This window comes from Thunnus albacares, chromosome 24 (genome assembly GCF_914725855.1).
Source record: "Thunnus albacares chromosome 24, fThuAlb1.1, whole genome shotgun sequence".
In the NCBI taxonomy this organism is placed as follows: domain Eukaryota; kingdom Metazoa; phylum Chordata; class Actinopteri; order Scombriformes; family Scombridae; genus Thunnus; species Thunnus albacares.
In genome coordinates this window covers 13,525,712-13,538,434 of record NC_058129.1, presented here as the reverse complement: position 1 = coordinate 13,538,434, position 12,723 = coordinate 13,525,712, and the positions used below count along the sequence as shown (strand labels likewise).

The window sequence follows — 12,723 nt, the reverse complement described above, 5'->3', positions numbered from 1 at the left end:
TGGAGTCGATGACATGAGGCATGAGAGAAAAACATGAAGACCTCTGGATTTCAGGGTGTAAAAGAAGGGCACAGATTCGAGGAAAAAGTACACATGAGCAGACATTTAAAATCACTGATCTCGGTGGTTTGCTGGCGTAGATATGCAGGCAAAACCACAAGTACAGAACAACAAAATCCAAATGCTCCAACAAACACAACTGTCTTCTTGTAACCTTTTGTATAACCTTTTTCCACTAAGAAGGGGACACATAATTTAAGGCTAACTGTTCTTTTTCCATTTCTCCTCTATATTTTCCCATGATATTTAAAAGAGTATACAGTATTTATGGTAAGAGGTGACCTTCAAGTTCACTTCAAGATGTCTGTTTTTAACATTCTCTATCCTCTTTTGTTCAGAAACAGCTGCGCCAACTCCAGGAGAAGTTCTACCAGATCTACGACTCGGAGACAGAAGAAGAGGAGGAGAACGGTGAGAGCGGAGAGGCCGAACGAGGAGGAGAAAGAGAGGAGGACGGCAACCTGTCAGAGGACAGTATCCGTTCTGACGGCCTGGAGGAGAGGCACCGGGACAGAGGGCGGCACAGCCATGACGACCTATCAGAGCTGGATCCAGGCCTGTTCCTGGACCGGGCCCGGGCCCTCCTCCGAGAACAGGCCCTGATGGACGGAGAGATGGAGGAGGATGTGGAGGGCAGAGAGGAGGAGGAGAGGAGCGCAGAAAGGGTGATGAAGAGGAGAGGAGGAGCAGCAGGAGGAGGGGGAGGAGGAGGAAGGCAGTTAGCAGAGACGCTGAAGCAGGAGCTGAACTGCGCCGTGTCACAGGTCGTCGACACCGTCGTCAAGGGCTTCTCTTCGCCCAAGCAGGCCGCCAGTCACCATCATGGCTGCCATAGCAGCACACCAGCCGCCCCTTCCTCTTCTTCCAACTCGTCCTCTTCCTGTCCTCCACCCTTCGGCCCCCTCCCCTCCCTCACCCCAGACTCACGCTTTGGCGGTGGCGCCCTGGCCCTCAGTTTGAACGGCGACGGCAGCCCGACCCCCAACTACCACTCCTCCAACCAGAGGCTGCACTGCTTTGGCGATGTCATCGTCCCGAGCCCGCTGGATTCGTTCGGCAGTTTGAGCGGCAGACTTAGCGGCGTGCCAACACCTAACGACCAAACGGAGGCACTGCCGCTGGTGGTGCGCAAAAGCGGCGGGGGAGGCGGTGGGGAGAACACAAACCCATCTCTGCCCCCTCCGCCTCCTCCTCACCACCCCTCCCTCCATCCGTCTCCCCTCACAGCCTCACTGGGGTTTAGCCCCCCATCGTTTCGCCACCCATTCCCTCTTCCCCTTATGGGTTACCCCTTTCACAGCCCTTTGGGGTCACACGGGGGTGGCGCCGGCTACCCTCCAGGGCCAAAGGAGCACCATCGGTCCTCCCCCGATTCCATGGACATGACCCGGGAAACTGTCAGCCTCAGAACCAAAATGGCCAGCCTAGGAGGAGGTCATCTCAGTCACCACCACCACCACCACCACCACCACAGGCAGAGCTCCCCGAGCCAACACGGGCCCGAGGGTCTGTCGCTGTCCCTCATCAAGTCTGAGTGCGGGGACCTGCAAGACATGGCCGACATATCGCCCTACTCAGGCAGCACTGTATCCTTCAGAGTGTGTGAGAGTGAGTGAGTGTGTGTGTGTGTGAACAAGTGTGTATCTTTTTCCTACATTTACAAACGCTTTAAACCTTCAGATTGAAAAGACGACTTCTTCAAGGAGATTAGGCGTTAAGATTAGAATTAAAATGTGTCCAAATTACATTCTACACACTAATTCAACACTGTAAAAGTGACATATTCAGCACACTCAAAGCAGTTATACTAAATCCACTTCAGAGGCGCTGCTGCTCGCAAGAAAATGAAAATAAATTATGGACAACGGTGACTTCAGGAACATCTAAAAGGAAGTAATGTTGGCAGTTTGATAACACACTATAAAACGAGTATGTAGTATGGAAATGAGACAGCTTTAGTATTAAGTTTTACCTCAACATAAAGGTTAACCTGCATGGAGTCATAAAAGTAGTTTTTTTTAATGCTCCGCATTTGTAATGCAGTCGAACACACTGAGACGTCTTAGAAGCAGCAGCAGCAGCAGCCGGCAGCAGTAGTCACAGAAAGTCTTTTCATATCAATTAATCTGCATTAATTGGTTCCCGGTCTAACCCTCTTGTTTCCTTACTAAGTGGGGAAGATGAAACGGGGTGCGCCGGGTCTTGCAAGAGGGGGGAAGATTAAACAGGTCGCACGCTGCTCTCTCTCAAGCTCTTTTAAGTCTGTGGCAGCAGGTTGTGGTGTTTAAAGGCGCTGAGAAAAGGCTAGTGAGCTCCCTCTTCAACACACACACACACACACACACACACACACACACTCTCTGTTCCCACTGTCTGAGACACTCTTGTGCTGTTAGGTTCTCTTTCATCACAGAGACTTTGTACATAAACGCTCAAAGCAAATCATATTTCACTGTGTCTGCGTGCATGCGTGTGTGTGTTTATGTGTGGCTGTGGGGTAAGACCTTGTACACAGGAGCTCAAAGCTAATCATATTTCAAAGAGGAGAGGGATAGGTGAATGCTTGGCCTCATTGATGCTTTCTAAATGTGTGTGTGTGTATGTGTGTGTGTGCACATAAGGAGAAGTGTAATATCTAAAGATGTACACTTAGGTTTCCTCTTTGCAATTTTTAGCTAGTTGTCTCCCTCCCTCTCGCTGATCTTTCCTGCTCGCTTTCATTTGCTGGCCTTCGCTCTCAGTTGCTCAGCAGCTGTGTGTGTTTTTCCTTCTTTTACACACACACACACACACACACAGACACAGACATGCACATGCAAACACACACACTCCCTTTCATGGCGTGTGCATGCGGACAGGTGTTTGCAGGTAGCTGTTTATCTTTTCGCTCCTAACCTTTCATATGGAGAGGGCTTCTCCCAGGCCACTACGCATGCACACACTTTGACTCGCGCTTGTGCACGCACGCACACAAACACACACACACACATGCACGTTTGAAGAACAAAGTGGAAAAAAAAGAAAAATAAGACTTTGAACCTGACAAATAGCAACTCCTTGCAGCTGCGAGATGAGGATTTGATCACAGTGTCGTTCTTCAAAGCTAATTTAGATGTTGCTTTAATTAAAAAAAAAAAAAAAGGAAATATTTGACACGTCTCTTGATCCTGCTGATCCGTTTAATTCCAAAATGCTTTTTCCATTCATTAGGAAGAAAAAAATATCTTTGAAATTGGACATTAGTATTTCAAAAGATACTCAAGCCAAACAATTGTGTGATCCAGGTTCAAAAATATAAGGATCTGATTCTTTATCTGTTTTATGTCATTGTGGATTTCTATAGAAATAAGACGCTGTCACCTTGGTCTTATAATAGACATTTTTCACTATTTTATAACATTTTAAAGAGTAAATCATTAACCAAAAAGATATTAAGACATATTATACAACAATTAAATGTTTGTGTATTGATTTCTAAGGTATATTTTGAATTATATGGAAGATTATTGAAATTATTTGATTCAAGATGTACAATTAAGAAACATTTTTTTTTCCCAGTGTAAATATGCTTAAATACAAAGGATGATGATACACATAGTTGATACTTTTTTAAAAGTTTTTGTAGAATTCTATAGTATATTGCACAATGCAAACTCCTCTGCAAAAGGGCCACTTTTTAAATATATCTAGTTTTTTGTCCCTCTCCTTGTTTTCTCTCAGTCTAAAAGTGAAGTTACATCATTTCTGTGTTAACTTCTCTTCTCTGTTTATATTCCTGCTTTTATCTCTTTCTGTATTTAGTTTAATAGGTGAGTCATTGTTGTTTCAGTTGAAGCATTTGCATGGTTGGGGATGAAATGATGATGGCATTGTCAGGGGCTTCAAGGCGGTTAGGTTAAGGTGTTTTGCATTGATGATAGTTCACCTGAAAGACACACACACACAAACACACACACACATATACACACACACACACACTCAGGTCTGTGTATCTTTAATCCTTTGTACAAAGCTGAGCAGATGTCCTCCATTCATTTATGAATTTATCCCCCCCTCCTCCTCCTCCTCCTCCTCCTCCTCCTCCTCTCCTCCTAAACTCCCCCCCCCCCCCCCCCCCCCCTCTCCATTCACACACAAACACACACACCTGGCAGCAAGGTCAAGTTACAGCTGATACAGTGAGCCCTGCACAAAACACACAGTCATGGGCACATTCACAGATCAGGATGAACACACACACACACATCATTGGGGGGCGGGGGGTGGGAAGAGGAGTGGGGGGGGGGGAGGAGTGGAAGAAAAAGAACATCACTAGTTGCTTTGTTTATTCACTGACTCACTTTAGCTATTAGCTTCACACACACACACACACACACACACGTACGTCATATGCTTTTTATTCATTATGATATTGCTTCACACTGTTTACTCTGAGTCATGTTTGTGTGATTTTGTGCATATTTGTCAGTGCTCATGTGCTTTTTTTTTTCCTCTCTCTCTTTTGGGTGTCCACAAAAAAAAACAACAAAGCAGGCTCCAACAACTATATGTATTATCTGACCTAAACACACACACACACACACACACACACACACACACACACACACACAGATAGTGACAGGTTGGTATGAATGTTAACGAGGTGATGGTGTTGTTGTCCTGTGACCTGACGTATCTGCTGCTAAATGAATGACAGATCACAATGAGACTGTTTATTGAGACAAGACTTTTCTGTTCATTTTTTATTTCTTTTATTGTTGTTTTTTAAGCAAATTTATGTTTTAGAACAGCAGAAAAAACAAAGCACAAAGCAAACTAAAACTGAATTAAACCCGTATTTTTGAATTTTGCACACGTCCCCTGGCGTACGTGTGTTCGTCCTGCCGGGCCAATCAGCACAGTCACGCTTTCTGGTTATTAGAAAACGGCTATCGAATGCTCATGTTTCTGTCTAGATAATCAATTAATTAAATCAAAAAATAAAACAATTATAACGAAGAAAAAACGCCCGACCAAAATCACAAATATCTTCTCTGCTTCCTGTCTTTCTCTTCACACTTCCTTCCTTTCTCTCCCTCTTTTCCCTGATTGCTGATGCTGTTCTCTCCCTCGTTCCCTGTTCCTCTTTCCAGCCATATAGGGCCCCTGGGGTTTCTGTATGTGTGTGTGTGTGTGTGTGTGTGTGTAAGTGTGTGTAAGTGTGTGTAAGCGTGTGTGTGTGTTTGTCTGTGTGCTAATTGACCTTGCAGGGGGTTCCATTGATTGCCTCATCTTCTCTGATAGATTATAGGGCTGCTAATGTGGTGGGGAAATGGCAGCATGGTGGGGCACAGCTGTTGTCACACACACACACACACACACACACACACAGACCCTCAAACACACACACACACACGCCGCCCCTGCAACCAGGGCCTCCACAATTATTATTTTCCTTGTTGAGACAGTGGGATAGACACCGGGGCTGCAGAGTCGGCGAGATGCAAGAGTGAATGTGGGATTTGATCCAAAGCCAGCAGGTGCTCATGTTTGCTTTCGCTTTGGTATAAAATAGCTTTCGCTCATTGTGTCTCCAAATTTTCAGCCGTCGTATTAAACGGCAGAAGTGTAACTGTCACCCTGACCTCTTGCACTGTTTGTTGTGTTTTGGAAATTAAAGAATAATCACGGAGAGGGAGCACACTTCCTGTAGTCCGTCTATCTGAGAGTTTTCTGCACGTCCTGTTAACAGCTCACCAGCCGTTCACCGGGCCCGATGTTGTTTTTCTGAGTGATGCTATGTTCCTCATAGAGGAAAGCACCTGTCTTGCATTCCTATTTGGTTTCACTTGCATTTTACTGACAAGACTGTATAAATGAAGCAGATAAACTAGATTAGTGGTTCAACAAGCAAAAAAAAAAAAGTGTGTTTCTATGCAACATTTCCCCGTGTTGAGTCCTGCTCAGCAACTGCTTGTCGGCTCCTTAACTCGTCATAATCCAGATTCAGGAGGGCTTGTCTCCGAACCACCTGAAGAAGGCCAAGCTGATGTTCTTCTACACCCGCTACCCTTCCTCCAACATGCTCAAAATGTTCTTCTCTGACGTCAAGGTAAGACCTCGCCCCGTCTCTTTCTTCTGTCTCCCCCGTTTATTCTCCTTTTATGAACCTCGTTTTCATTTCTCTGTCTTTTTTTAATCCACTTTACGGCTCTTTTTTGTTTTCACACTGAATTCAATTTATTTCTGTCTGGATTTTTTCGGTAGATAAAGTGGTTTTCTGCAAGAGTTTAAAACAATTACTTGATAAGCCTCACACACACACACACACACACTCACTCACACAATGAAATTTATAAATATATTAATTTTAGAAGTACAATAAAGTAACAAGAAAAGGGAAAATGATCCTTTATCTCCTCAAATTGTTTCTTTAATTAAACCGGTTGTTATCTGGTCGTGCCAGGGCAGGTTGAGAAACAGATCTGGGTGTATGAGGTTTTGCCCCGTTTCGCTCTTGGATATCAGAAACTGGACATAGAAAAGGTCAGGTTCATATTGCGATTATGATTCTGTGTTATATGGAGACAATGTAATGAAAAGAGTTGTAAGAAAACACAGGAATAGACGACTTAGACTTGAAAAGATGAGGCACGTGAGGAGCGCTGCAGCTGCCGTCAGGCCGGGCGTGGATATAAAGCCATGAGAGTCTGGATGCGATCTTTAAAATCAGATCTCAAAAAATCACATGAGTGTGTTTTTCAGTGACAGATGGGGCGGATGAGCTGTTGTAAACAGGTATGCGTCTTTGTCTGAAGGATTTGTTCTGTTGAGATTTGGGGGGTTTTTTTATTTATCATTTCTCATTTTCTCTCCAGACCAGCTTTCACTGTCTCACTCATCCTTTTTTTTTTTTTTTTTTTTTAAACTTTTGTGCATTATGTTGCTTGATTATATTCAATTCTTTTGTTTTTGTGTGTTATTCTGTTACACTGTATGTATTTGAGTGTGTGCGTGTGTGTGTGTGTGTGTGTGTGTGTGTGTGAGGGACCTTAAAGCGCAGATGGGTGCTCCAGTCTGTCACATCTTTGTAGCTTAATTAGAGTTTCTGGCCTTAATCGGCCTGGGGTTGGGAGGGGAGGGGAAGGGAGGGGAGGGGAGGGGGGGGGTGTTAACGCCCACTTTCTCTCTCTCTCACACACACATACTGTAACACCTCCCCCCCCCCTCCTTCCTCTGACCTCAACCTCCATCTCCCTGCCACCCAAAACACACACACACAACGCTTTCACTCTCACTCTCACTAACTTAAAATGAGAAGTTACACTTTCACCTTAAAAACAGACACAATACATATAATCACACTATCAGCATTCATTTGACAGATGAAGGTGCATGAGTAGAAAGAGAGGGGAAAAAAAGAAATACAGATATAATAGGACAGATATATAATAATTAAGACAAATAAACAAGTCGAGGGAGGTGAATAAGACAAAAAGAGATGATGATGCGTGTGTTTGGGGGGGTGGAGGGTGTGTGGGGGGGGGTTCTGAGAAAATGACAGAGGGAGCGCAGGGAGGGGAGGACAAACAAATGAAAGGGATGACAACAGAACAACAGCTTTAAAACAAAGGCGCTGATTGTTTCGTGTTTACAGGCTGCTACGTGTTTTGCAAAAGGAGCATACGGCTCCTCGATGGATTCAGGACGCTGTATTCAAATAAGCAGCCGCACGCACACACACACACACACACACACACACACATACACCAGCTGCCCTTTGGCTCATATCTGTGGTGACCACTTCCTTGTGGCAGTGCCACATCCTCATCGGCTGCCATGGCAACAAGGGTCGCTGGGACACCGGGTTGCTAGGCAAACACAAGGTTGCTAAGCCTACCTGCTCCCAGTATGTGTGAGTGAGTCTGATTTGTCATTAACTGGGAGTCCGTTTAGTGTTATTGAGAAGATTTAAGCAGAAAATGTTGGCTTTGGACAACAAATTACTATCAAAAGGTCTAAAAAAAAAAAAAAAACCCAACATGCTTCAAAACTTTTTCCCCACTCCACAGTCCTCTGCATGAAATTATTATTAAAGCAAGAGTGCAGCTGCTCTAAAATAAATTCAATCTGAGTTGTTTGTTTAAATGTAAAGTTTGCAAAGCTAACACATGTTGCACAAAGACAATCACAGCTATCATCCTGCAGGAGCTCCTGGCTTCAAATTGCATTTTATAAACCTTTGACAAGACATTTTAAAAGCAGTGATATAGATATATTTAATAAATGAATTGATACTGGCAGTTGCAAGCTTCAGTTTGTCTGAAATCTCTGGATAGACTTTAAGAGAAACTCTATTATGAGATTTAACATGACTGTAATTCACCAAACTTTCTTTATTTCAGAGTCTTTACCTTCAGTTAGAGAAGAAAAGACTTGAAACTGTTACTGTATGTGCTGACGGTGATAATTTTCCATAATCAGCTTACTTTCTGTCTCTAAGTCATGCTTTCAATTATCTGAGTAAATATGCTTAATGTTTATGTGGCCAAATAAACTGTGGCTTTAGGGTTTAATTTGGAAAATGAATAAATTAGGACTAATGAGTTAATGCATAGGCTCAGATTAGGAGTTTATCTTTTTTGGAGATTGATATTAGCTTTTAAAAATTAATCTAGTTTATCTCCAAACTGATATTCAATGAATCTCTTCATCTCAACAAACATGGATTTAGATTAGGACATGTTTGCAGTGCTTTGGGCCGCCACTTCGCCCAGCAGATGGACAGTATTACAGCCTCAATCTGTAACTGCAGTAAGAACCGCAAACAGTGGGATTTACTGGAATGAAAACATTTTTTTTTTTTTCTATTGGAATTTATTAACAGACAGAACTGTGTGGCAGCTAAACCCGAAGCTTTTCTTGTTCTTTACCTCTATCTATATGTTCTGTCAACTTTACAGCGACGACACGTCTTTAAAAGGATAAAGTTGGGATCGTTCTGGATTTTTTCTTATTATCCGTAAATCCAAAGAAAAGATCGAAACAAACTGTTCATTTGTCCATCTTTCAGTTCTTTCCATCTTCCATATCCTGTCTGCAGCTCTCCCAACGAAAGGTGTAAATCTTTAAACACGGGTCAGAAACAGATTCTTTATTATTGAAGTAATTTCCTGAAACAGGCGGATACTGTACTTTTAGCAAAAGTTACCAGAGCAGAAGTACACAGGGCAGCAGATGAATCCATATTTGGTGTTTTAGTTCAGTGGTTCCCAGCTTTTTTTTTTTGCATATGAGGGCGTGGGAACGTGCAAATTATTGTCCCATGAGTTGGGATCAGTTATATGAAGAAAAAATGGTAATGAAGAGGTAAAAAATGACAGTATTTCACAAGTTTTCTGCAGTAATTTATTATTTGCTATCACGTTAATCATTTGACGACCCCTTGGATTCATCTCGCGACCTTTGTAAGGGCTCCGTACCCTAGTTTTGGCGCCACTGTTCTCATCAGTGCAGTGTATGTGGATTGACTCATATGAAGGAAGATATCTCTCACTGCCACAGTGTTTTTTAATAGTTTTTAGACATTAAAGACATTAGGCTACACAGATAATATTTGTTTGCAGCATCATTTCATTGTTTTTTCATTGGATTTGTTGACAATAAGGAAAAAAAAATATAAACGATCTCCAGCCTCATCCTTTAAGAAAATGATGGTTTCTTGTTATTCATATTTTATGCAAATAATGATTTATAGTCAAATTTAGTTTTAATTGAGTCTTAATCCCATTTAATCCAGCATATTTATCTGTGGGAGGAACTCTGCAGATATTATTTTGTTTAATAAAAAAAAAAAAAAAAAAAAAAAAAAATGAATCATGGATAATCCTATTTGTGATGAGTGAGGCTGTTCTTTTCAAGGCTTTAGTAGTGCGTGCTTGCGTGTGTGTGTGTGTGTGTGTGACAGAGAGAGAGAGAGATAGAAAAAGAGAGAGAGAGAGAGAGAGAGAGAGAGCACCCTGTTGATGTCTGCCTGTGTATGTGTGTGTGTGTCCTGTTTCATTGTCCCGTTGCATTCATTGCCCTCATCATTACCATATTTCCAGAATCCGGGTCAATGTCTCTTTCTCTTTCTCTCTCTCTCTCTCTCTCTCTCTCACCCTCTCCCTTACTCCTACCACTCCCCCACACACCCCCCCCCCAACTCTCCCTCCCTCCCTCCCTCCTTCCCAGGGAACAATAAGTAGCATGTGTTAGGAGGATCAGGCAGATTCACTGTAAGGGAATTAGGGCCCTGAATGGCTTCCCCTAATTGGACTTGAATGGACTTTGTCTATGGGAAACTGGTTCTTAAAGATGAGCCTCTTACGCACAATGGCCGCCTTGCTCGGTGTGGGAAGTGGGTTGAGCTGACAACTGTTTTAGGCACAGATGAGCGAGCACGCACACACACACACACAAACGGGATCTTAATTGCGTAGTGAAAGCTCTTGCCTTCTGACCAGACAATCATATATGTTAGCAAGAGACGCCGAGGTCGCTGTCGTCTCGTCTTGAGAGAGTAAGTGAGAGTAATTAAGACCTTGTTAAGACTGGAGGAGTTAGGATTAATTAGATGCTCGCTGGCTCCGACTCACACACACACACACATACTCTCGCTCACACAACTTTCCTGCCAGCTGAGGGCTTTTTTTTTTTTTTTTTTTTACATACACTCTCTGTCGTGACGCATTCATCAGCGAGCGCCCCGAAGACTCTTTTGCCTTGAGAGGCCGGTATGACATCTTGACGCCGCCGTCTCAGCAGGAATCAATTAGCGTCCAACCCGCCTCTCACCCGTCTTATCAATTAGAGTTACACAGCCAATTTGGCAACGTCGGGATGTGAACCAGCGAACAGCTCGTGAACCGATACCGAGTAATTACCGACGTTTAAGTGTTTGAATCCTCTAGATGGCAAAGCGTTTTAATCTGTCTCAAGTTATGAACGGTGGAGACTTGTTCATGCACATAAAAAGGCAGAGTTATGTAGCAGGAAATGATTTAAGGCTGTTATATTCTCAATCATTTGGGCTCTTTTTAAATTGTGAACATTAAACAGTTGATTTGAGGGCTGCAACTAGAGGAGATCGATTGATTATTTAGTTAAAATGCTATTTCCTAAACCCAAAGATGAAGACTTTAATTAGTTTTAACAGTCAATAGTCAAACATCTTAACATATTCGGTTCACTATCATATAAGAAAAGCATAAGCGGCAAATCCTCACAAGTGATAAGTCAGGGAATGTTTGGCTGTTTTTGCATGAAAATAGACAAATGAATCCAGTTTTTTGCCTGTTTTTCTGTTTATGAACCAATCAGTGAATCAACTAATTGTTTCAGCTCAACTTCATTTAATACACAAGTAGAACAAAGTCATAAAAATGGGTTTTTAACATCTTAGCAATGCAGTCAGTAAGTCTGACGTTAAACAGCAGCGAACAAATTATGACAAAATGTAGATTTAAGGGCGCAACAAATACACACAATGTCTGAAACTGCCTCATGAACTTCTCTCTCTCTCTCTCTCACACACACACACACAAATTCCCCCGCAGTGTGTACCGTCCAGTAAAGCACAAAAGCCCCCCGAAACGCAATTTGAAAAAGTTACTACAACAGCTATTCTTCCAGGATCCACAGGAAACCTTCATTGTTACGACGCTTTAGATTTATGTTGATTGTGCACATTCACGCTGTCCTCTATAAAATGTGCCGAGCTACGACGAATCTGGTTGAAGTGGGCAGATTCTTAAAGGATGTGTATGTTTGCCCTTCCAACATGGCCTGGGGGCTGACATCAAGAGAAGGAGGAGGGGTGGGGGGGGGTGGGGGGAGCCACCCTGACACTTTCTCTGACACTGTCCCTTTCCGACTTTTCGTTGTAAACAGAAAATGGCATTCCTCGAGCTCAGCGTTTTGCCCCCCCCCCCCCCCCACACTCCCCACCCCTCAACCTCCATTCTCTGTCTGTCTTTTGTCTCTCGCCTCTCTTGTTTTCTTGGTTTGTGCTGATTGTGATGAGCTGGACGGGACAAGCGGGTTGGGTTGGTGGGTAGTGCAGGTGGCGGGGATGACGGCGGCATGGTCCAGTGTCGAGTTAGTTGTGATGACTACTTCTAGTCTGGTAGTTATGTCGTCAGCTGTGTGATGCGGACAGTTTAGGGGCGAAAAATGACATAAAATGCTTCTGATATTTATTTATTCCTCTTTTAATCTGTTGCAAAATCATTTGATATTTTAAATCCTTTTGCAATTTGAGTGATGGAGACAGATAAAGGATTTATTTCATTTGCACACAAATGCTAAAATATACACAGTGTGATGAACTACCACGGCTTGAAGCCAATGCAGCCTCAATGCTTAAAGTGCAATGCCACAGACGGCCGCTACATGCCAGCTCCAGATGATTCCCACTCAAAAAGCATCAACTTCTCTCTAGAAATACAAACTCAATCATTTTTATCAAGGAGTCTATATGGTCTCAATCTCTAAATAAGTGTGCTGGTGGAAATTATTGCTCTGCTAATAAGATTTGAAGACTTATAGTAGCTTTAATGTCTGCCATGTGGGTGTTGATTGACAGCTGTGATTGACAGTTCGCTCGCCTGCAGCACTCCCCGGCTCCGGGACTCGGACTATTAT

The 12,723-nt window shown here is 43.1% G+C and overlaps 2 protein-coding genes across 12 annotated transcripts in view; one reads left to right on the top strand and one right to left on the bottom strand.

Moving 5' to 3' along the window:
• ccdc28a (coiled-coil domain containing 28A) overlaps positions 1-12,723 on the bottom strand; it is a 223,490-nt gene that overhangs the window by 132,808 nt on the left and 77,959 nt on the right. The gene's annotated exons all lie outside the window — the stretch shown is intronic.
• The window catches only part of LOC122976664 (prospero homeobox protein 1-like), a 35,303-nt gene that overhangs the window by 5,067 nt on the left and 17,513 nt on the right, over positions 1-12,723 (top strand). For all 3 annotated transcript variants that reach the window (XM_044345255.1, XM_044345257.1, XM_044345256.1), the window contains 2 exons: positions 399-1,646; positions 6,044-6,151. In XM_044345255.1, coding sequence (XP_044201190.1) covers positions 399-1,646; positions 6,044-6,151 — 1,356 coding nt within the window. The remainder of the gene's footprint in view (positions 1-398; positions 1,647-6,043; positions 6,152-12,723) is intronic.